The 25,809-nt window shown below is 38.3% G+C and overlaps 1 protein-coding gene across 15 annotated transcripts in view; it reads right to left on the bottom strand.

Moving 5' to 3' along the window:
• PLCH1 (phospholipase C eta 1) overlaps window positions 1-25,809 on the bottom strand; it is a 243,397-nt gene that overhangs the window by 164,509 nt on the left and 53,079 nt on the right. For 3 of the 15 annotated variants that reach the window (XM_078353988.1, XM_078353989.1, XM_035278547.3), the window contains exon 1: window positions 14,776-14,871. The exons of 9 other annotated variants lie outside the window; for them this stretch is intronic. In XM_078353988.1, coding sequence (XP_078210114.1) covers window positions 14,776-14,788 — 13 coding nt within the window. In that variant the 5' untranslated portion in view covers window positions 14,789-14,871. Of the gene's footprint in view, window positions 1-14,301; window positions 14,647-14,775; window positions 14,872-25,809 lie in introns of those variants that run through there. 3 more of the 15 variants (XM_078353986.1, XM_078353987.1, XM_008983624.5) reach the window with 1 other exon arrangement.

The raw sequence follows: 25,809 nt of genomic DNA, 5'->3' as shown, positions 1-25,809 counted from the left end.
AAATATCCCCAGCCCCAGTAGGATCTCTAAATTTTTCTTAGGTTATTGCCTTTCAGGTTTATGTATTTGTTTTGTTTTGTTTTGAGACAGAGTCTTGCTCTGTCTTCCTGGCTGGAGAGCAGTGGCACAATCTCAGCTCACTGCAACCTCCACCACCTCCCAAGGATGGCTGGCAATCACCAGAAGCTAAGAAGAAGCAAAGAAGAGGTTTTTTTTTTTTTTTTGAGATTGAGTCTCACTCCAGTTGCACAGACTGGAGTGCCATGGCACCATCTTGGCTCACTGCAAACTCCACCTCCCGGGTTCAAGGGATTCTCCTGCCTCAGCCTCCCAAGTAGCTGAGATTACAGGTGACTGCCACCACGCCCAGCTAATTTTTGTATTTTTAGTAGTGGTAGGGTTTCCCCATGTTGGCTAGGCTGGTCTTGAACTCCTGACCTCAGGTAAACTGCCCACCTAGGCCTCCCAACATGCTGGGATTACAGACAGGTATGAGCCAACATGCCCAGCTCAGGTTTATATATTTCTTACTTTTTTTCTTTTTTTGCAATAATTAATAAAGGTATTAAATTTTTGCTTCTGACTGAAAAATCCCCAATGTTTTATGAATAAACAAATCATGGTGTCTCAGCTCCACTGTAGGACACTAGTATACATTATAAGGATGCCAAGTGGAATGAGACACTGTCCCTCTTCTGCAAATTTCCTAGGAGAAACACACTCTGACATTTTCAATAGTTAAATTCTAGAAAAGTTTCCTGGCAGTGTACATACCTTGTGTTTTCTACATCCTTTTAAAATCTAGCTATTTAAAATATAAAGACAAAAGAGTAATCTATAAAAATTACATATATCTCTTTTGTAACCTGTGATTTAATCAATTTAGACAACTGCCTTTGGTTGTTAGATTTGGGTAACTAAGAATATGCATGGAGAAGTAAATTCTGGCCTAATTCTATGATTAACTGCTGAAACCTTTTGCTCTCTTTCCTCTTTTGCTCCTTTCTCCCACTTTCCATAAGCCAATCAAAGTATTCAACCTTCACATTATTCTAGTGTAGAGACTTCTGCTCCACATATTGATGTCTGTAAAAATATTATCTCCCAGCAAAACCTTCCCTGTCTCTCAACAGTAGGAGGCATCTGCCCATTCCTTTTGTATTTTCTCCCACTTAGTTGTGTGGGCCTCATGCAGGGGTATGGCTTATTTATCCTACTATCCTTGGCACCCAGTATAATGCTATGATGCATAACAGCTACTAAGCAATCAATAAACGTTAGCTTCATGAACTTCCCCTCCAACTTTTAGCTTAATATCTCTACATGCCAGATTTTGTACTGATTGGCTTATATAAACTCTTAATTTACCAGTCATTAGAGGAAAAGCATTACTATCAAGTTTGCACCACTATTGTTTAGGCTGTTATGTCTTCAAACTATTATAGCAAAATTCAGGGTATGCAATAAGCAGAAGCAAACAGTAATGAGACAGTGCACTTGTGATATCAAAGCATTCTCAGCCAACTGTTGTTTACTCTGCCTTTTACTCCCTGCTATAATCATTCAGTTAATATTTGCCAACCAATGAGGTGAATAGTGATGCATCATAAACAGTCTGATAACTGGGCCAATTATAAAGATAAGAAAGGGCATGTGCTTATGTTCAGAAAATAACCTGGCAAAGGCAGCATAGTAGAGGGGATTCAGCTGGGACTGAACTCAGGGTGCCTGATTATCTTGGCTATTTCGCTATTCCAAGGGTGTAAAGAAACCTATGGTGCTCATCCACCCTAGTGGAAAAGCTTCTTTCCTACTGAAATTACCTTCCAGCTGCATAATGTCTGAAATATAGGGCTCTAAAAAGAGATTTCAACCCTTCGGTAAAGATTCACTGAGCACCTGCTGCATCTCAGATTCTATACTAAATAACAACAGAATAAGACCTCAGACACTCAGTCTAGTCAAAATGTCAGCAAACATTTTCTGTAAAGAGCCAGATAGTAAATGTTTTAGGCTGTGTGGTCCATGCAGCCTCTGTGGCAATCACTTTTGCATGCAGAGCAAAAGCAGCATTCGAAAATATGTACACTATTAAACATGGCTGTGTTTGGGTTGTACTCTGCTTTATATACAAAATGAGGCAACTGGCTGAATTTGGCCCATAAGGCATAGTTTGCCAACTCTTGGTATTCAGATACATTTTTTTTTACATTGCAAAACAGTGAGCTGTATGTTGATGAAAGCTTCCTCTTATATTTGTATAATATTTCATAATTTATGAAGCTATTTCATATATATTAGCTCAAATTTAATCCCTCATACCAACCCTTTGAAGTAGGTAGGTCTTAATATCTTCATTTTATAAATAAAAAAACAGGCTCAAATAAATTACTTTCCTTAAGTCATCATACAGGTAGAGCTGGAGTTAAGATTTGAGCTTCCGCCTTCCAGGCACAGATTACTAAGTGTTCACCAAAACTTACTTCCTCTTCCTCCAGTGCACAAAGCCGGACTGCATTTCCCAGGCTCCTTTGCAGTTGGGTGTGGCCATGTGATTAGGTTCTCGCCAGTGGAATTTGGGCTTTGCCCTTTAAAACTTCCTTATAAAATTCTGCTAACATGATCCTCTGCTTTCCTTTCTCCTTCCATTTGGCCAGGAGGTATTCCTAGGGTAATCTTATGAATAACATGTGGACAACAGCAGAGCTACAAGACAGAAGCAGCCTGGGCCCCTGAATCATTTCTTGTAAGAGAGCCACTCAAGCAGGAACACTTGTATTAGACTGGGAAAGCAGTAAGAAATGTGTATTAAGCCACTGAGATAGAGAACTTTATCTGCATATTACTTTAGCTAATAGAGCCTGTGCCCAGATCCAATGTTGTTTGTATTCAACTATAGCCAAGATGCAAAGGATAAGTTTACCAGGCCAATGAGACAAAAGAGATCATATTTCAGACAGGGGACATTCAGGCAAAGCAAAGGGTGCTTTCAAGAAAGAAGACATTGTTTTAAATAGTAAACCAGCAAGACAGTGTAAGGAGAGGCAGCAAAGATAACCACTGGGAAAGACCCATATACAGCACTGCAGTAAAAGGACTTGGAGAGAACAAGAGACAGCAATTAGATCTGCCTCTAGCACACTCAATCTAAGGAAGAAGAGGCTGGAGGCAGGGAGACTGCCTCTAGGGTCTGATTAGCACTGGCCTCATCAGATCAGAGCTGTAAGCTAGCAAAATATTTTCTTTATATGCCCTGATTTTTAAACAAATTTGATTTTTTCTAATTATAAATTTAATATGTGCTAATTACAAATGTGTAAAGACGTATGAAGAAGAAAACAAATCACGAATAATCTCTAAGATAACCAGTATTAATATTTCAAAGCATAAACTTCTGAACTTATTTTACCTTTCTCTTTAGCACATACATTTAGGCACGAAGAAAAATGGAAATATAATACTTTCAATTGACTATAACCATCAGCATCTTCTTATGTCAATCACCATAGATATTCACATCACTGTTGGTAGCTGCCTTGTGCACATGGTATAGATGTGCTATCATTTTTTAAAATCAGTTGTCCACTACTGTATATTTAGGTTGCTCCCTTTTTCTTGCTATTACAAAAAAATGGTTTTTGTAACAATAAACTTTCTTATATATGTGTGTATATATATCTTTGTGCAAATGTACAAGTAATTTGATAGGACTAATTTCTGAACCAAAGAGTTTTTTCTACTGTCAAATTGCCCTCTGGAGAGATGATACTAATTCAGATTCCCACTAGTGGTGTATAAAAGTGCCAATTTTCCCACATGTTTGATGACACTAGATGTCATCTTTTTTCCTTTTAATCCTTTGGCAATCTGGTAAGGCAAAAACATTTTATCAATTAAAAACATCAGTCTTTTAATTTTTGAAAACACAGTTACACAATTTTTTTAGTTCTCTTCTTTGTATTTTAAAATATTCTCTCTGGTCTACGGATTACCCTAAACATATATTTATTATCTTTAAAGTTACGGTGTGCTTAAATGTATACAATTGGACTAAGTGAATAGAAGCAGAGTAACGTTTGGATTGGAAAGACTTAGTGTGAAAGAAGTAGGCATAAATAATCAGATATTAATTCTCCTCAAGGGGTATCAAGGATGGTGGGAACTAGGATTATCAGAATTGAGTAGATAATCTATTTCTGCATTTATGTACTCTAAATAACAAGCCATATACTCATTAAAATTAGCTAAGGATTTGTTTGAGTTATTGCTTCCTTGGTTTTTTTCACACCTTTATCATATGCTTGACTTATCTTTTTGGTTTTGGTTACGTACTAGCTAGAGCAAAGCGTAAATATACAAGGAAGCTGAGAGAAAAACACAAGTAGAAAACTGATACATGTTGTCAAATCTGAGAAAAAGGAAAGGATGAGACACAGATGAGGGTGTGTGTGTGTGTGTGTGTGTGTAAGACAGATACTAAAATGAGCAGACATGTATTATTAGAAGATGTATTTCAAGGTAACATTTCCTAAGGGCATAAGTACCAAGCACTGAACAAGACTTGTTATCCACGTTACCTCATTTTATCCTCACAACTCTTTGAAATGTACAGAATCCATATTTTTAAAATGAAAATGCCCAAAATCTTTTTTTTTTTTTTTGAGGTGGAGTCTCACTCCATCACCCAGGCTGGAGTGCAGTGGCACAATCTCGGCATACTTCAATCTCCACCTCCAAGATTCAAGTGATTCTCCTGCCTCAACCTCCCAAGTAGCTAGGACTACAGGCTCACACCAGCAAGCCCAGCTAATTTTTGTATTTTTAGTGGAGACAGGGTTTCACCATGTTGGCCAGGATGGTCTCAATCTATTTACCTTGTGATCTGCCCGCCTCGGCCTCTCAAAGTGTTGGAATTACAGGCATGAGCTACTGTGTCTAGGCCCAAAATCAATATTTTTTAATTGTGTGCCAGAGAAATTGACCAAGAAATTAGCCAAAAGCTCAGCTGCTATTAGAACTTCAGCTTGTCTTTTGCTATAATTTTATTCCAAATTCCATATTCTTCCCCACTGTACACTAAAAATAATTCTGGATTAGAATTTCCAGTGCTTTCCCCGCCACCAATGTTACTCTTCTCTCAGGTAAGGGTACAAAGAAACAAATAAGTGATAAAGTAAAAAGGGGAGTGGGTTGCATATAAGAATGGGTGATTGTCCCCATAACTTTAAAAAAGGAACAAGAAAATGAATTATCTATAGAGTAATTCAGAAACTAAATTGAAGAAGGGAATGTAACCTTAGAATAGTGTCAGAAAAGTCAGAAATAAAGAAGTTCAGGAAAAAGAATTAGCACAGTAAAATAATGTCATGAAATAACATACATATTTGTAAAATGAAAAGATTTCTAAAATAGAAAATAATAATTATAAACCATATAATTATAAAACTGATTGGCTCAACTTAGAAATATTATGCCCAGCCCCTTAATCATAACCTGTTGTTAAAGAAACACTTTTTCCATTGTGTTAATATTCTTAATCACATGCCAACTTCCCCACTACTTTTTAAATGCAGTAACCAAAACTGAACCCCTTCATCAAACAAGAGTCACATCAAGCAGGCACAGTGGCTCATGCCTGTAATCCCAGCACTTTGGGAGGCCAAGGAGGGTGGATCGCCTGAGGTCAGGAGTTCAAGATCAGCCTGGCCAACATGGCAATACCCTGTCTCTATTTTTTAAAAATAATAATAATTATATGGGCTTGGTGGTATATGCCTGTAATCCCAGCTTCTCAGGAGGCTGAGGCAAGAGAATTGCTTGAAAACACAGGAGGTGGAGGTTACATTGAGCCGACATTGTGTCACTGCACTCCAGCCTGGGCAAAAGAGCAAGACTCCAACTCAAAAAAAAAAAAAGAATCACATCACCCAGCCAATACAAAGAGAATGCTGGTCACTGCTAACACTATTTGCTCTACCAATCAACAAGTTGAGAATTTTCATCGGTTTGTTGCTCTCTGTGAACCTCCTTCGGGCTTCTGCCAGGCCTGCCAATATTTGCTTCACTTTGCTTTGTTTCTGTTCTTAATAACACTTCTCTGGGCTTAGACAAGAAAAATCACTGAAAGCATCTTAGAAAGATCCCCTAGCCCAATGCAATAGGTAGACAACTGACTCCAAGGTCTGACAGTTAATTCAGGTAAGAGTCAGATATAATCAGCCATTGATTCTTATCTTCATGGGCATGCATGGGGTTTTATAAACCAATGTATTCTAAATTTTGTTTCAAGGAAAAAAATAAGATGGATTGAGAAAAATGGGGAAAAGAGATCTAAAAACAGAAAGGACAACTATGGCAAGATTACAACAAATAGGAGAGGGTAAGTGTTCATAGGGGAAAATAAGAATCGTGAGCCCAGGCTAGATGCAGTGGCTCAAGCCTGTAATCCCAGCACTTTGGGAGGCTGAGGTGGGCAGATCACCTGAGGGCAGGAGTTGGAGACTAGCTTGGCCAACACGGTGATACCCCATCTCTACTAAAAATACAAAAATTAATCAGCTGTGGTGACATGCATCTGTAATCCCAGCTACTTAGGAAGCTGAGGCAGGAGAACTGCCTGAGCCCAGGAGGTGGAGGTTGCAGTGAGCCAAGATCACACCACTTCATTCCAGTCTGGACTTCAGAGTGAGACTCTGCCTCAAAAAAAAAAAAAAAAGAGAGAGACTAAAGAGCAAATGGGATGGCTTCATTCTTCATCCATTGTATGTTTCCTTTGTCCCCTTGTACATAACTGGGGACATAAATGGCATAACTCCTTTCTGTTTACATGTGTGTGCATGTATGTACTACATGTACTGACATCTCTGGAAAGACGCAAATCCACATGCCAAAATATCAACCATGGTTATGTCCCAAGAGTGGGCATAACTATTTGCTTTTATCCACCACTTCTTCAGAAAAAAAGGCATACATTTGTGATCAACAACAGTAAGTAGTAATGAGAGAATATAAAATAAATTGAGAATGACTATATACAAAGATCAAATAAAGGACTAGCTAAGCACATTATTTAAATAAAATAAGAATTAAGTAGCAAATAAAAAACTTGAAGGCCAGGCACTGTGGCTCATGCCTGTAATCCCAGTATTCTGGGAGGTTAATGCAGGAAGATCACTTCAAGCCAGGAGTTCAAAACCAGCATGGGCAACATAGTGAGGCTCCCATCTCTACAAAAACATACAAAAATTAGTCAGACACGGTGGCATGCACTTGCAGTCCCAGCTACTCAAGAGGCTGAGGTGAGAGGTTCATTTGAGCTCAGGAGGTGAAGGTTACAATAAGCCAAGATTGTCTCATTCTGTTGTCCAAGCTGGAATACAGTCACACAATCTCAAAGCAAATAAAAATTTTCAAAAACTTGAGACGCTATCCCCGTCCCCCTCCCCAACAAAATTTGTATGTTCTTATTCTCTCATTTCTTAGTTGATTTTCTAGCCTTTTCATTTTTCAAATGATCAGTGAGAACCTGAGAAAATAAGTTAGTAAATAAAAGGAATACAAAAATGAGAAAATAAGGAAGGTATAATATCATTGAAATTAAGATTAAAACCTCAAAATCAGAAGAATATTCATGGTGTGAGAGGCATCTGTTTACTAAGTCCAGCTGAGGACCTGTCTCCTGTTCATACTGAGGCTTAGCAAGTAGAAATAGGAAGGTGGAGATACGAAATAGCCCACATGATGTATAGTCTTCATTCTCTTTTGTTGATCACATAAAAGTTTAACTTCTTTATGAGATCTGCATCAATGGCGTAATTCGTTTCTGTTTATGTGCATGTGTGTCTGCATGTATGTACTACATGTACCAACAATATCTCTGGAAAGACGCAAATCCACATGCCAAAATATCAACCATGGTTATACCCAAGGAGTAGGAAAAGCAAGGAGAAAGCTCATTTTAGTATTTGATATAAATCAAGATTGTTTGTTTTTTTAAAACAGTCCTTGGGTATAACTTTACACATTCAAAATAAAACAAAGAAAAAAGATTATAAAGGGCAAATAATGAGCTTAGACATACAGAAGAAATGCAAAGAGAAATTATAAAATAAGAACCAAATTGCTCTTTAAAGTTGCCTTTTATTTCATCTCTTCTTTTCTCATTTGATTTTATTTCAACATCTGGGGAAAGAGGGTTACCTCAGAGTCCTGCTTGTATATTTTCTCAAGTTTTATCTTTATACATCCTCCCTGAAAAAACTGAAAATACTCACATGGATTTTAAAGAAAAACAAAAAGAGGTCAATGGATTACATGAAAACCTTATGCAACACCTGTCTACAACCATGACTTATTCTTTAAACAGATCGATGGAAACAATCATTCACCTTTCTTCAGAGAGACAGCTGAAGTAACTCTAGCTCTCTCGTGGTAGCTTCTGTTTGGCTGACAAGTAATTAGAGACAGTTACAGATCATTTGTCAAAACTTGAATGGGTAGGGTTCACGGCCCTGATCTGAACCAATTTCTCAAGCAGATGACAAGATCCTTTTGCTTGGACTGTGTAATCTTTCATAGCAGTTCTAGACACTTTTTCCCAGAACACCACTTTTATATCATCACCCATGTATAACATCTTCTACCCTTGCTCTTTAGATCCAGCCTAAACTCCTTAGGGAGATATTAAAAACCCAGTATTATCCCATCCCATGCTAACCATTCTTACCCCACTGCTTCCCTGTGCCAAACCCTACGTAACCTACCACACTGTTCTCCTTCCATCCCTCACTCAGGAAGTACGCATTTGCAGGCCCATTTATTCCAGGGAATACCAGGCCAACCTGTCGGCTGGAGAAAGGCGTATGCATAGAGGAGGAGATGTCAAACTGAGATGTCTTCACAGAGACAGAGAACCTTTTACAAAAACAGGCGATCGATTGCTTCCTGCCTATGTATCTCACCACCTCTAACAAAGTAATAACACTACTAAGAGAGGGAACAGAACTGCAAGTCCAGTTTCCAAAGTCAGCCAGCAGAATTCAAATGTCAGCTCTACCAATTACAGGTGACCTAGAGTAAGGTCTTTCTGTCTTTGCACCTTAGATTCCTTGCCTCTAAAATGAAGATAACTATATGCATTTCATAGAGTTATGATGAAGATTGCTAGTTGTCAAAATTAGTATTAGGTACTCAATTTTTTTTCTAATGAATTTGATCCCATCATCTGCCATAGAAACCTCTAGAGTCTGTCCTTTTTCTCTGATGCTATGTTCTGAAGTGGTAACCCTAAGCAAAATAACTTAGCTGGTCACTTTGCTCTGAAGGGCATTTATATAGTCACAATAATGTAAATGTAAGTAGTCACAGTAATGTAAACTTTGTTGATATTAAACTTTTAAAGTCAATCTATGATCAAAACATAGGAGGAGTGATTATGGGTTCTGAAAATGATTATATTAACAGAAGTTAGGAGGGATAAAAGAGGCAAAGGTGGCCAGGCATGGTGGCTCATGCCCGAATCCCAGCATTTTGGGAGGCAGAGATGGGCAGATCACGAGGTCAGGAGTTTGAGACCATCCTGGTCAATATGGTGAAACCCTGTCTCTACTAAAAATTTAAAAATTAGTTGGGTGTGGTGGCACACGCCCATAGTCCCAGCTACTCGGGAGGCAGAGGTTGTAGTGAGCTGAGATCACGCCACTGCACTCCAGCCTAGGTGACAGAGGCAAAGGTTTGACAAAGGGAGAGTGATGGTCACTAGGTAGACTACTCTAACTGGCGGAGCAGGAAACCAAAGTATAAGGAAATTGCTAAAGTTAATGGGATAATCAATAGAGTAACTAAAAAGGACAAGGGGCAATATAAGTGAACTAATTTATCATCTATCATAGAAGAAAATCAATAGTTAATATCAAAAGTTGAGAAATCAATAAGCAGTATAGGTATACCAGTTAGAGTTATAAAAGTAACACTAAAACTACAAAAAGGAAAGAAAAAGAGGTAAAAGCAATTTATTTGGTAAGAGGTGATGAGAAAAAACACTATTTTTTTGTTAATAGTTCTATAATACTGTGTTTAACTTTTTCAACTTTTTAAGTTAAGAAAGTGTCACTGAAAAAAGTCTATTCACAAAACCAGCTAAAACCATAAAAATGAACCTACCAAGAAATGTGAACAACCTACATGAAGAAAGGTCTAAATCTTAACTGACAAAAGAGAAGGACCTAAAAGAAGACCTAAAACATGATGAATTCTACTATGTTCCTGAAAGGGGGAATCAATGTCTTTAAGTTGACAGTTCTCCTGAGTTAATCCATAAATGCAATGTAATGCCAATCAAAATCCCAACTAAGTGACTTTTGGAGCTGGACAGGCAGTTCTAAAATTTATCTGGAATACAAAATATATGAAAAGAGTCAAATATTTTTGACTAAGAATCATGAGGGAGAACTTGCCCTCACAGAGAGTTCAGAAATAAACGACTAGCTCTGTAGAACAGACTAAAGTGCACAGCATTACGGGCATCACCTTCTTCATTAAACAGGGCAACAGCCATATTCCACAACATGAAACACCAAGAAATGGCCACTGACCTTCCTGCCCTAATGTTATATTTGGACTGATTATGCAAGCAATATGACAACATTCAAACCAAATTCCTACAACCTAGTAAAGGTTGAGGTGGGATTCTCTAACTTCTTGGAGAGATCATCTTTTGTTTGCCATAAAAGAACAGGGATACTCATAATTAGGCACAATTCTATCTAGTGGACAAGAGGCCACAACCTTAGTAAAAACAGAAATGTTAAATTTCTTATCAGGCAATGACTTTCTTGTAACTAATTTATCCCAAACACAAGGCAGTGACTGAATAACAAGTGTATGCAGAAAAAGCAGCAGTATGAATTCTACAGCATCTTTGATCAGAGGCAAAGGACACCAATGTGGACTTGAGAGCCTAACATTTTCTCATGAAAGATCATCTTATCTAAGAAACTTGAATAGAGACCACTGTTTCCTCTCCTACTTACTATTTACTGCAACAGCCTTCTGGTCTCCAGTGCTCCAGCCTCACTCCTTCCACCATCAGTCTCCAAACTGTTGTCAGAGAGATCTTTCTAAAACTCCAATCTGATTAATCTCTCCCCAGTTTAAAACCTTCTGTTGCCTTTTTTCTTTTTTTTTTTTCTTGTCATTAATATCTAAATTTCTTAGCCTGGATTACCAGGACTTTACTACAACACCTGGTCCTTGCTACTTCTTCAGCTTCAACCCTTGCTTATCTATCTGACATCATCCTCATTATACTTCGAGATTCAGTTCAAATGTTACCTCTAGAAATCCTTTGCAGACTTATCCAAACCCAGGTACCACTGGAATGTTCCTCTACTACGGTATTACTGTTATTAAAGTAATATAAGCATGTCTGTGCACTATACCAGGAGTTACTATAAGAGAGGTAAATTCTTTTATCCATCTTCATATCCCCAACCAGCACCTTGCAGTTTAAAGCACTCAGTCTATCTCTATTAATTATACCCATTAATGATTAGCAGTTGAGAATTCTACAAGAAGCTCTCCATTTTCCTTCCCTAAAAAAAAAAAAAAAAAAAAAAAGCCTTGTACAAAGGATTCAAATGACATAGCATGAGCAAAATCACAAATATCTAAATGTAGCAACTTCTAAAAGAAAAAAATCTGTACGATTGAGAAGGGTAGATAAAGGTCTCATGATCTCGGAATTGGATGGCTCAATTCCAGCCACAGATCTATTTCACGTCTTCAAGAAAATTATGCAGTCTCCCTATGACTATTTTTTCTTCTTATAAAAGAAGGAGATTGCTATGGTTTCTTCCGGCTCTAGAAATCTAGGACTCGCTCTTATGTTGACATCTGCCCTTCCATCAGGCATTCATACACAGCATGCACACTGCCGGCATGTAGGCTATACTAGGCCAAGGGGGAAATTAGTACCAGATGGTACCAAAGTTCTAGGTCAAAGTGTTTTTACTGGCATCCCAGAACAAATACAATTTATTTTCATTAAAGTATATGAAATATACATTATCCTTATTTGTATGACTGTACCATCTTACATTTCTGTGATCTTTTCCTACCTTTCAAATTCTTTCAGAAACCAGTAATTCTTACAACAACCTTGTGAGGTAAGTAAGAATGTAGTATTACCTCGTTACTGAAAAGGAAGCTGAGGTTCAGAGCCATAACAAGATTATAAAAACACCTTCCTTACATGCCTCAAGCTTGCTCCTACTCCTGGTTTTATGTTGCAATTCAGGTCCCTACATCTTCTCGGTGTTGTTCTGAATCACTGAGATGAGGTTTAGTACATTACATGAAATTCTAAGGTAAACAACAGCAATAACAATAATTTCCTAATTATATGAACAAATACAAAATATAGGAGCAAACATGGGTTTTATACTTCATGGTCTTCCTAGCCTGTGAATAAACGTTCCTCAACTTTGTACTCCAGTCAACTGAAGCCACTCCACTAATGTTACTGTTTAACAGTGCAACTCAGATTTCATGATATTTCTGAATCTATCAATTTCACACACTCAGATACAGAGTTTATCTGCATAATTTAAGATGTTCCTCTTAAAACTGATCTGGAATTCAGAAGAAAGATTTCTTGAAAAATAGTCTTGCTACCCACTGAAATGATTTTACTGCTAAGATGGACAGTCACTAATGAAAATTTTTTATTCAGCAGAATATAATCACTAAAATAAATAATAAAAAATCTATTAAATAAAATATGAAATATTTGCTCAATGAAAAATCTCTGTCTCTGGTAAGACATCTGCATGTGAAAACATCTACCATGAAACAAGATGCCTTACATTCATCAACTTTAAAAGCTCATATGACTAGGAAAATTATTTCAAATTTCCACAATGTTTAAGAATTAGAGCTCGGCTAGGCACAGTGGCTCATGGCCGGGCGCAGTGGCTCATCCCTGTAATCCTAGCACTTTAGGAGGACAAGGTGGGTGGACTGCCTGAGCTCAGGAGTTCTAGACCAACCTAGGCAACATGGCAAAACCCCATCTTAAAAAAAAAAAAAAATAGAATTAGAGCTCTATTTTAAATGTATGTGGTTAAAGTAATAGAAGTCACTTTCCTCATTACTTCCATAATGTGTAAAGTAAGACAATCCTAAGAGTATGCTGTGCAGTTCAATTTACTCCTACATTTTGCATACACAAGAGTTTCCAAACACATTATAAGACAAAACTCTAAATGGAAATCCTTCTGACAAACTGCATATTAAGTAAGCCAAATCCTTCCCTATTTCTGTATGAAACCTTCTTCCTAAGCTTAGAAAACTCAGGTATACTCTAGAAAATCTCAACCATGGTACAATTTATATTTCAAATAAAAAGCAAACATCAATGCTGGTACTGGGAACATGGCACATTAAAGTTGATACCATAAACTAGCAACAATCTCCAGACAGGCTTTCAGATCAGCATTGATGTGATAAAGTTACATTTGCGTAGACGCATATGAATAATCTGAAACGACAGACAAATTTCAGTTTGAAGGTAAGTTTAGAAGACATTTCTTGACATGACATTTATTCTGTCTGACCAGGAAGGAATAATTTTTATAATTCAAGAACAATCACCACAGATTTTCAATTTCTGATCTCCTAACTCATACTTTAAGATGTTTCTCTCATGCTCCTGGAGCTGACAGACAAGCTCTAAGAACATGATACATGGATTCTGCCTCCATTTTATCTGTGCTGAATACTTCTGCCATTCTATTTTATAGAGCTAATTATTTTTACTATCCCTATCTAGCTTTAACTGATACAAATTGGGAATCATTCTCTCCAGATTATTGTAAAAAGTTTAAAATATAGCTTAGCTTTATTCATCATTATTCAAACTGAATAAGACTTGACAATGTTTCAATTAAAACCCACTGTTTATAAATGTCAGACAAATTAAATTTTTAGGCATGCCTATATCCTGACTCATAACCTAAGAATACAAATTATTTTCTCACTGACCATTTTAATATAATGATATACTTTCAGTTTGTTAGCATGCAAATTCTCCTCTTATAAAAGTCAACATTTATAAGAAAAAAACACTTCTGCCTAATCAACAATACTTTGTTACCTTATTGCATATTGAAATATAATATCTCAAATAGGTTCTCAAGGATGCAAATAAACATTTAACTTAACTAAACATGAAATAAAATAAACGTTTACCACCTTTTACTAGGACTCTTACACTTACCTTAAAATTAGTAGTATGAGTCTTACCTTTTTCTGGACTTAAGTTTTTATACACTTCAAGGTCTGCCATTAAATTTAATACTATTACACATTATTGGCAAGAGCAGTAAAATTTCTCTCTAAAGGCAAAGCCTTTTCCTGATACACATCTCCAAAAAAGGTGGGAAAAAAAGGCAAAGAAATCCTTAGCAGCTCCCAGAACTTGGCTCATGCTGCCCTTTATGGCATGATGAGATCTTCACAATTCAGGCTTTACAGTGTGGAGAAAATAAATCCATGAGATATGATTATAGAACTTTGTCCCAAAGTGAAAAGCACAGCCAGATAAGCACACTGGAAGCATCTGCTCCGGGCTGCCGCTATTGTGGGAATGCAGGCGCTGTGGCTACTTTGGGTACGAGACATGCATGCTTCGTGCTGCGCTTTAAAGCCCTCAAGGCATTAGGCACATTTAACGTCTGGGAAGTGTAGGTCTTTAGCCATCAAAGAAACCCTCCTCACCTTCACAGGTCATTGAGAAACAGTGATTACCGTGGGAGTGACGCAGACTGAATACAGAAAATGAACGTGCACACACAGAGACTCAGAAGCACACACAGAAACACACACACTCTCGGAAGCAAACATCAGTCCATTGGAGGCAAACACAATCCATTAAGAAATAAGCTATGACTGCCCTATAGACTACTTTTGTGACAGTCAGGTTAAGCACATATTCAAAGCATGCAAACATAGCAATGATCACAGAAAAGACTGGAATGTTTCCAACTTAGAAGGAATGAGGTTACAGTTTCAAAACACTTACTAGGTGAAAGCTATTTCTCAGGTTTAAAAAAAAAAAAAATCACATCCCTGTGGATGTGGACAAAGTAAATAGTATGAATGAGTCTAAAAAAAGTCAGTTTTTAGTGAATGAACCAGCATATTATTATAGTGCAATTTTCCCTAAAGTCTATGTAAGCATTATTTGCAACTTTATTAAACTTCTTTGAAGAGATAGGTAGACAGACACATGAGCAGATATATTTCATAAGCAATTCACAGTAGTCTTGCACTTAAGCATTATAACTAAGCCTCTCATCCTGAGTATTAACTCTCTTACTCCAGGATTCCCTTTCTAATATCAACCCTATTGCCATTTTCTTCTTCCCGGCTGCAGTTGGCCCTCACCCACCTGTGGCCCTCAGGACTCCCAGGATCTCCCATTCTGCATATAATTGCCTTTAGGCAATTCCCACCAGGGCCATCCAGCCTAGATTGCTAACTCACCTCTAGATTCCAAGGTGCTAAGCTCCAGGTCCAAGTCACCTGTTTCCCAATTTGCATACCACGCTATTTACTTTTAAATACTCTATGGAAACTTGGATTTCAAAGGTATATATAGGCACACACAATTAAATACATGATGAGAATATCCTTCTTGCAAGATTGAATCTGACATACATACATACATGACTATATAAAATAACTGTTAAGAGTTTAGAAGCCTATCTGCCTAGGTTCAAAGCCTGACTCTGCCACCAACTAGCTGTGTGACTTTGGGCAATTTACTTAAATTATCTGCTCCTCCATTTCCTTATTTGTACAGTGGGCATAATAATAGTTTCTACTTCAAAATGTTATTGCAATAAATAATTTAACATAAAGTGCTTAGAATCACAATTGCGTATTGTTATTACTATTATTAGTCTTGAAATTCTTTACATCAACACAGACAAGGAGTGAATTTCATTGCTTAATCTGAATTAATCAGTAGTCCGAACACAAGATGGCACCCCAAAATGTGAGATATCTCAGAAATACCCATTCCTGCTAAATAATTCAAATATTTAATATTTCCAGATAATTTTATACAAAAAGATAATGGTGATGGTGTTTTTCTAACACAAAAGTAGTAACACCAAGTAATGAATGTCTAGTTCCTTTGGCTGCTCAGAACCAAAGATGCCCAAAAAGCAAAAGGCATCTTGGGTTTATCTCCTGATCAATCCTGAAAAGAGGTGAGGACCAAAGTACTTCCAACTCCCAAGAAGCTTTGGAAAGAAGGCTTTCCAAAGATCCGCCCACTCCAATCTGGGGTCAAGAATGGAAGGGAAAAAACTTTTTATTTGCTCACTTTACCCACCGGGAGTCTTGCTCATAATAAGTTCTTCAACCCTCTCACCTCTTGCTCCTGAAGCCCCAGGTCCCTCTCTGAAAAGGCTGGCATGCAAGATTGGATATGGAGCCCAACCACACAAGCACATGATGGGTTTATCCTGAGTGGCTCTGGGGCATCTTTGGGGGCCAAGCCACTCACCCAGGGAGACCACATAGCAACTTCATAGGGCAGGTGGGCAAGCTTTTAAAAAGCAATCATGGCCCATAAGTGGGTGTTTGACCACCAAGGAGCACTCGCAGATTTTTGAGAGCCTAGAAATATCTACATCTTATTAGACATCCAATTCTTCAGCAGTAGCAAATAACCTCCTATGCAGCCCATTCAAAAGAATCATAAAACTTAAACACCTATCCTGAGGTTGGCAGAGACACTGAATGAATATCCACATCTCTGAAATCACTCCCCTGTATTCTCCCAACAGAAGGTTATGTACAATGCCAAAACTAGGCCAACAGACTTTGGGGACAATGGTGCTTCTTCTGATGGGTCACCTCAACAACCCTACAGCCTTAGAATCTTTAATTTCTTAACTGAAACCCTCATTTGAAAGTTTGGGCCTTTTCCAGATTCATTCTAGCACAGTACTTGGCATACAGTAGGTACCTTATAGACCCTCATCAGCTTTCTCCAGTTTTAATCATTAGACCAAACATGGAATTACCTTCACCAATCAAGTGAAAAATTAAAAACAGTATCTCTGAGTTCACTGAGTTCAGCTTCTAAATTTACAATCAGTGAAGACTTTACACCTCATCTGACAGCATTTTCCTCATCTTTCACACTTGAGTTCTACTTCTGATCTCTTAAAGAAAACATCATAAAGTAATAGGTAAAAGCAATGGTTTCCACGGAAGATGGAGAAAGATTTAAGCCCCAGCCTTTTCCTTTAATCACTGCATGGCCTTGGGTCAGCCTTTCCTTTAATCACTGCATGGCCCCATAGGTAGGGTTGTCAGATGAAAGAGGACAGCCAGTTAAATTTGGATTTCAGAGAAACAAATAATTTTCAGTATAAGTACGTCCCATGAAATATTCCTGTATTTTTACTTGTTAAATCTGACAACACTAAGTGGTGGTGGGAGGAGGACTAGTGCTCTCTAAACCTCTAAGCCTAAATATCCTCACCCAGAGATGGCAGTGAAGATATTTAGGCTTAAAGGTTTGGCCTAGGGGTTTGGCCTAAGGTTAAATGAGTGATAGAGGCCAAGGGCCTAGCCACTGGGGCTGCCCCAGTGGCTGGAAAAATACATCCTCAGTAAATAGAAGCTAATGCAGTAAAAATGGCCACTCCAATCACTGACTTGATATAACATCACTTAACCAAATCTCATGTTTAAAATGTTCTACACAACACTCTCCTCTCACCACAACACTCCTCTACACAACACTCCAACCTCACCAGTCATATAATTCTAAACTGAGACAAACTCAGAGTGAAAACATGGAGCATATCTGCCCCTAGGGCTCACAAGTCCAATCTGAAAACCTACTGACACAAACACAGGAACCATGTCACTTAATGAAACATTATTATAAAAGGTACCATTTACCAAACACCACTACACAAACATTATCTTCCCTTATTTTCAGAAAATTCTGCAAGGAGATATATTCATATCCATATTTTAAAGGTAAGAAAACTGAGATTCAAGTCTGACAAGATGTCTGAGATCACACAGCGGTGATCAACCAGAATTCAAACCCAAGCTGATTCCAGATTTGGGCCCTTTCCCCTGGCTCTGTGTGTTAGGTCCTGGAAACCATGTATAAGGTTTTAGGCCTGATATTGAAATTCCTCATGTTTTTTCCCAGCTAGAAAATATTCCCACACAATGCCAGAAGCTGTTAGTGTCTCTGGCATAGAAACACAGAAACACTTAAAAAAAAATAGTCTGTAAAGCCATAGTACCACATTACCTTAAAACATATTCACAGTTTTCATCACAAAACGTAAAGCAGGGCAAAAGCGAGTGTAGGGTGCAGGTTCACCATTGAGAGCTTCCAGTCACACCCAGCTACCCCTTCCTAAGGTCTATCCTACATACAGGTACCTCAATGAGGGGAGGATTTCACAGGAACTTTCATACTGTGCTGTTAAGTTGTACATTGAGAGCATAAACTGTAACAAACTTCATGAAAAGTCATCAGGCAAGATGCAGCAAGATTTGTAAAAATGATTATGCTATTTATGCTGGAAAACTACCATAAGGAAATCATCAGAAACATAAAAATCCATATAAAAGGATGTATCCTTTCCTTAACATTTGTTCAAATCAACTGTCTAATTGCCTACCAAACAGGGAATGATTGACTTAAATATACATTCACATTTTGGAATACTGTCTAACCATTAACGATGTCTGTAAGGCATTGCATTTACCTAGAGAATGTTTGACATACTAAGTGAAAAAAGGAGGATACAAACTACTCAATGTTATTTTAATTATGTAAAATACATGTGTATAGACACATAGAATAAATCCAATAAAAATATATGAAAAAATGTTATCAGAGGTTATCCATGGCTATCTCTAGGCGTTTTTATTTTCTTCTGAATATGTTACTATATTTTGATTGTTTTAGAACCAGCATTTATTCATTTTCTACTCAGAAAAAAAAACATTGTTTTTAAAAAGTGTAGTCAGTTTAGTAACATTGAACTTGGAAAAAGAATATAATCCCTAGGCTGGGCGCTCGCTATGGCTCGTGCCTGTAATCCCAGCACTTTGGGAGACCAGGAATGGGGGATCATGAGGTCAAGGGATAGAGACCAGCCTGGCCAACATGGTGAAACCCTGTCTCCACTAAAAATACAAAAATTAGCTGGGTGTGGTGGCATATGCCTGTAGTCTCAGCTACTCAGGAGGCAGAGGCAGGAGAATTGCTTGAACACAGGAGGTGGAGGTTGCAGTGAGCCGAGATTCCGCCACTACACTCCAGCCTGGTGACAGAGCGAGACTCTGTCTCCAAAAAAAAAAAATATATAACCCAAGAACAGAAAGCCATGCACCGTATGTTCTCACTCATAGGTGGGTATTGAACAACGAGAACAGGTGGACTCAGGGAGAGGAGCATCACACACAGGAGACAGTTGGGGGTGGGGAGGGAGGGAAGGGTAGGGAGAAATAACATGGGGAGAAATGCCAGATACAGTATACACCTAAAGTAAAATAAATTAATTACTTTTAAAAAAAGAATATAATTCCTTCTCACTGGTATAATGATGGAGAACTTTCTTTGAGGCTTACTTTGAAGCACTTTACGATGTTCCAGATACTGTTCCTAGCATTGCACATGCCTTATTTAATCCTTATAATGTCCCTTTGATAAATTAGATACAATCATTTCTCTAGTTTCAAACGTGGAACCTGAGGCAAAAAGCAGTTAAGTAACTTTCCCACAATGGCACAGCAAGTCTGTGATAGATATGGGCTTTGAATCTATCACAGAATGTCTCTAGAATCAGTGATCTTCACCAAGATGATAAGGTAATATGGAGATTTTGAGTCACTGATTTCCTTCGGTCTCTATTTTTTTCATCTGAATGTCTCACAGAACAATCAACAGAGCAATCAGAACTTAATTCCTTGTAGAAAATTTCACTGTGCACTCAACTACAAAGGAAACCCAGAATCATCACTAAGAGTAACATATCAAAATCACCAGTGTAGCTACGCAAACACATGAAACCTCAACAAGAATTTTCCAATTACGTACAACACCAAAGAGCTAGATGCAGGGAAACTCCCAAGTGGACAGTCCAGGGACATGCTCCCAGGATGAGTTAGCAGATTTCCTTCCCGTAAAATATGGGTTTTGTTTTTTTTTTTACTACCACTGAGGCATTGTCCTCTCTGAGCCCTGCTTAGACTTGAGCTGTTCCAGAGCATTCTGGAGACAATGGGCACTAATCTTTCATCAAAATCCCTTGACCCCTCAGCCATCCTTACTCAACTAGTTGTCCTGAGCAATATCTGGCTCTGAAGCAGAGGGCAGCACTATCCATTATTTGGCCTGTGCAAATCACAGAAACAAAAAATGAACTAACCAAAGGGTTAGTTAGACTTTAGCCTCTGAGAGTCTGTTAATAATCTATGGGATAGACTGGAAATAATACTTTCACTTTTTATTTACAATGGACTCAACTTACTAAAGATGTAGTCATTGCAAACTTGGAGTTAAATGAATGAGAGAAGATGGAGATCATTTATCAATTCAAACAAAACCAGCATAGTTCATGCCTATGACCTATTCATCATCAGTATATTTGAAGCAGTTGCCATTACATGAAGCTCAGAAACACCCAGAAAATTGCTGCAACTTTTACAATAAACCCCAAGGAACAAAATGGAATGTTACTCTGAGCTCACATACAAAGGAAAAGGCACTTCACAAACAAAAGTGTATGCAATGTACCTAAATGTTCAATAATGGTAATAGTTATCTCATGACTCCTGTTTGATGCTTTATAAACTTTACCCCTTACGAAGTCCTCTAGAAACACATACTCCACAGGAACCTGACAGCAACTACAGGAAGGCTGAGAGGCAGTATTATCATTCTGTATTCACAAATGAGGAAGCGGAGCCTCCACAGCTCCCCATGACTTCCCCAAGATCATAAAACTAGTCAGTGGAGAAACTGGGCTTTCTAATGCAAACACAGTGCCCTTTCCCCAAATCAGGCAAACATGCTTAAAATATGATTGTCAGCAAGAATTGCTAGACAACAGGACAACAGAGTATAACCAAACACTTAAATTGCAAACCCAGTGTACTACAAAAATTTAAGCTGAGAACAGACGAAGACCTGTAGGGGTACAGGTTTCCATCCAACGCTTGCTAAATAAATGCTGGGAATAGCCAATACAAGGGTTTTACTCAGAGAGCCGGCTTACTGTCACTGGAGAGATATAACTCTACATTCTAATGAGACAGAACATGTCCTATAGATTACACACTCTTGTCAAATAAACCAGTTTGGACACTTCCTACATTAAAAACCTGACATGCATCAGTGGACAGTAATTGCGACACATTTTTAAGCATCTGAATCCCAGAACAAACTGAGTATAACCCATATTCAGTTTTGCTATGTTCCACAGAACAGAGATGAGCCACTCATTAGCCTGACTGCCTCTTTGCTGCCTCGTTGATGACTTATTGATCTCCCCTTCAAGACTCTTGGCTTTAAAATAAAATTTTTTCATTATTTTTTGAAAGACTTGATTGTTTATTGGTCATGCCATTTTAAATTTTATAGATTAGCATACAAATTTATAGGCACATCATTGTCAGCTTGATGAAGATGTCAATATAATTCAAAATAAAATCTTTGAGCCAGGCATGGTGGCTCACGCTTGTAATCCTAGCACTTTGGGAGGCTGAGGTGGGTGGATCACCTGAGGTCAGGAGTTCAAGACCAGCCTGGCCATCCTGGTGAAACCCCATCTTAAAATAAAATATTTGGTATGCTCAGAACTTGATTTCAACTTGAGCAATCCATGAAAATAACCAAGACCTTATGGGCAAGATTTTACTCACAGGTGCTGTAAGAAACCCAGGGGTCTGCAGCTGGGGAACACGAAAGCACACTGAACTATCTTTGGTAATGACTCAGAAAATGTAAAATTCTGATTGACATTTGGGTTCCATGAACTCATACCGAGATATAAATAAAAGTTCCTAGACTTTGTAAAGCAGCATCAACTATTGGAGTAGCTACCATCAGCGGTGATCAGTGTTAATTATAACATTAACAGAGAATTAACTAGAGATAGGTAGTCACGTGGGAATCTCTAATGGTCATTGACAGTGTCATATATTAAAACATGTATCTATCCTGAGGACTGAAGCTTTAATTGAATTCTCAAAACTTAAGTAGCCATATATTCAAACCCCGTCCCCGCCACAATACTCGGAATGCACTTTCTCCAGAACAGAACCTTTTACTTCCTCCCTTGGGAAGTGGGGCTGGATGACTACAGTGGAAATGTCCAGAATAAATCCTAAGTGCTTATATTCTCCAACACTCCAGCTAAAGGAGGATTGTTTGGTTGTATAATAACCGCAGTTGGACATAAATGACATCTTAATAATATTTTACCATGCCTTAATCTGCCATCTCTGCATGGCCTGACTTACAGCCAATCGAATAGGGATTAACTACATACATTCAAGTAGTTTCAAATAGGAGATACTCATGGTCATCATAATGCAAACCCCCTACTCCCTTATCCAATCATACTGAATCCTGGAACGGTACATATACAGACTGGTCCCATAAGATATGTAAACACAGAGATAACCATAAAGTGGGGGCAGGGAAGAGAGGAGAAATGATTCTAGATTATTGAACACCCTCCTCCCTTAACAAAGCTCTTCTGAGTACAAGGGGAACTGAAAGCCACTCAGGCCCCCTGAACACAAAGTCAATAACCACAAAAATTCAAGCCAGAGATAACAGCCACATCTCTGGGAAGTCTCTCCAGGCCACCCAAAACCAAGGCCCGACTAAAGAGAGTTCAACCTTCGAGGCTGCTTCAGAACCACCAAGTCACTTCAACCCCAGCAGACTTCAGGGTTGTTTGCTCTGCACAATTGACCAGAGACACCCCTGAGAATAGGAAACAGGTCTCTAAGGGAGTGGGATGGCCATAAACTCCTGAAGGACTGGAAGGGAGATGCCTCCTCTGAAAATCTAATCTTGTAATGCCTGAGGGAAGGAAGACATTTTATTAATGAAACATGATCTTTAGGGAAAGGTGCCCTTAAGTGAGGCAGGGAGACCTCACTCCTCTTTCTAAAAGAAAACCAAGAAAAAAAGATTGTACTGGCTCCTCTGGTAACAATTTTCAATATGTCACAGTTCACAGTACTATCCCAACAGTCTGAATTCCTAAATTGCTCTACAGAAATGAAAAATCAACTCCTTTGCCACTCCCTTGATGAAAAAGAAAGGAGCTCTTCTCCACAATTTCAGCAGTACAATTCTACACATACCAATACTTTTTGCAGCGTCTCCTCACCTTTTTAGCCTTTCTCCTGATTTTATATTCCCCCAAACGTCTTGATATATTAATTTTGTGTTCTGCCTATGACATCGTAACCGAAAAATAAACACAGCAATAAGGAGGATCATTATTTGAAAGCTAGAACAATGATGTCCCTCCAGGGCCTAGAACAGACCAGAAGAGTAGTGAGTACCAGGAAGGTCTGAGCACAAAGAGACCCACCCAGACCTAAACTCAGATTCTGGATAGTTTTCCAATTGTCAGAAGACACTGGACATAAAGCAAGACTCAGATCCCAAAGCATAACAGAGAGACTCCCAAAGCTGGGGACATGAAGGAAACCAGTTGCTCAATCATGAGATATGATAAGGATAAGTGAGGGGATGATGGCACGCAGCCTTTTCTCCACACATCAGGAGAAGATTAAGGTGGAAGCTACTAATAGATAGTTTCCTTAGGATGAAAATTATCAACTTATTAAAATTTTCCAAATGGCCTTCTGGCTAACACTACAGCCCAGGGATTTAGGATGAGAGAGAGCAACTGTGATACCAAGAGAAGACAGAGTTCCTTAGGAGAAAAAGAGAAAGGACAAGTCAATTCCAAATCCAGAGACAATTAAACTCAGGGAAAATAGAGTTAAGGGGCCTAAAGTAGTTGGAGATGATGTGACAGCCATCAGATAAGCAATCAGAAAGACTTGAGTTCAAATATCTTGGTTCTACCAGTAACTCAACAACCCAAGCCAAGTTATTTAAAATCCTTCTAAGCCTCAGTTTCCCTATCCTCAGCAGTATCTATAATAACAGATGCAAAAGTTCTTGGTCCAGTATATAAGTGCTATAAGCAGGATGAGCTACATAATCTGCTCGTCCTGTATGAAATGAAAACATGGAGATATTTCCCCCCAGTTATAAAGAATTTCACGATGGCAACAGCAAAGCATCAAACCAAACACAGGGCCAGTTTAAGTCACACACACACAAGAAGGTTGGCTCTAACCCTAAGAACTCGGTAGGAATTATGAAAATATTTTTCCCCATGTTTGTAACTTTTCTCTCCTAGGTTCATTTCCCTGTAGAGACCAGTTGAAAAAACATCTTTCAGAAATCAAGGACATCAAAGGGCCTTAACGATGTTAAATTTACTTAAGCTGATAAGTATACCATGGGGAAAAGGGGCATGAGGTATTCAACTTATTCTCACATTATTCAGATAAAATAATTCTGTGTGTGCATGTGTGCGTGTGTGTATAGAATGAGAGTGTACAAGTACACAATGAGAAAGTAAACAGGATAAAAGTTAACACAACATAAAGGTCCCACATGGGATTGAGGGGAGGAAGAGGGAAGGAAGTGGGTAGTAGCAAAGAGGGGTAAGACTGTAAGCTCCATATAGACAGGGGCCATTTGTAGTTTGTCAACTATTAGATCCCCAGCATGGAATTTAAGTCAGTAAATATTTAAAGCAGGAAGGAGAAAAAAGAGCCATATCCCTTGTTCAAACTAGCTTGGGGAATAAGGACCCAGGGAAGGGACAAATGATTAACTGTTATGCCAGTGCTTGGGAATCAGCAAGCTGCTCTATTTAGAATGAGACCAACGAATCTTCTTAGCTGCGGACACGGACACATGGCGTGTCATGGTAATTACCTCACACTGTACCCATATTGCTCAGGGACTCAGTTCTCAACACTTTAATAGTTAGGTTAGACTTAGACCCATCTTACACCCATCAGTGAACCTTTCCCAGCCTCTGGATCCTCACTGATAAAAAGTGAGAGGTTACTGATCAATCAAATACTTACCAGGCATCTCCCAAATGGAAGGTTCTAAAGTCACATTCCCTGTTCCCTAGGGCTTTCACTCTAGAAGGGATCTCAGAAACCGGTAGCATTTAATATTTTCTTGAGATCCTTGAGGTCTTTTCCAGTCCTGAAAGTTCTATACAAAAACTCTGGGGTTTTCTATTTAAAAAAATAAACATGAATTTAGTGTAACCACTCTCCAAAATACTCATAGTAATTGTATACTCTCTTAGTATACAATTGTACTGGAAGTGTACTGGAAATGCCCCTTGTTTCCTAATTTAAAAGAAAATCTGTACACATAAGGCAATAAAATGCTTAACAGCATATATAATAAAGCCTTCCGTCAATAGTCAGATGGGGTTTAGCTGCCAAAATTTTTGCTCCTTAAGTTGCTCAAATAGCAAGAATTTCAAAAATGTAACCAAGCTCTTTTGCTAGAAAAGACATATCAAGGAAAGAAATACTTTTAAAGCAATAAATTTATCAATGAGAGAAATAACGTTGAAGTGTAGATTAATGATTTGTGTTAAAATTAAAACATCAAAAGCATTT

This window comes from Callithrix jacchus, chromosome 17 (genome assembly GCF_049354715.1).
Source record: "Callithrix jacchus isolate 240 chromosome 17, calJac240_pri, whole genome shotgun sequence".
Lineage (NCBI taxonomy): Eukaryota > Metazoa > Chordata > Mammalia > Primates > Cebidae > Callithrix > Callithrix jacchus.
The sequence above is the reverse complement of the archived record's forward strand: the minus strand, read 5'-3'. Positions and strand labels throughout refer to the sequence as shown.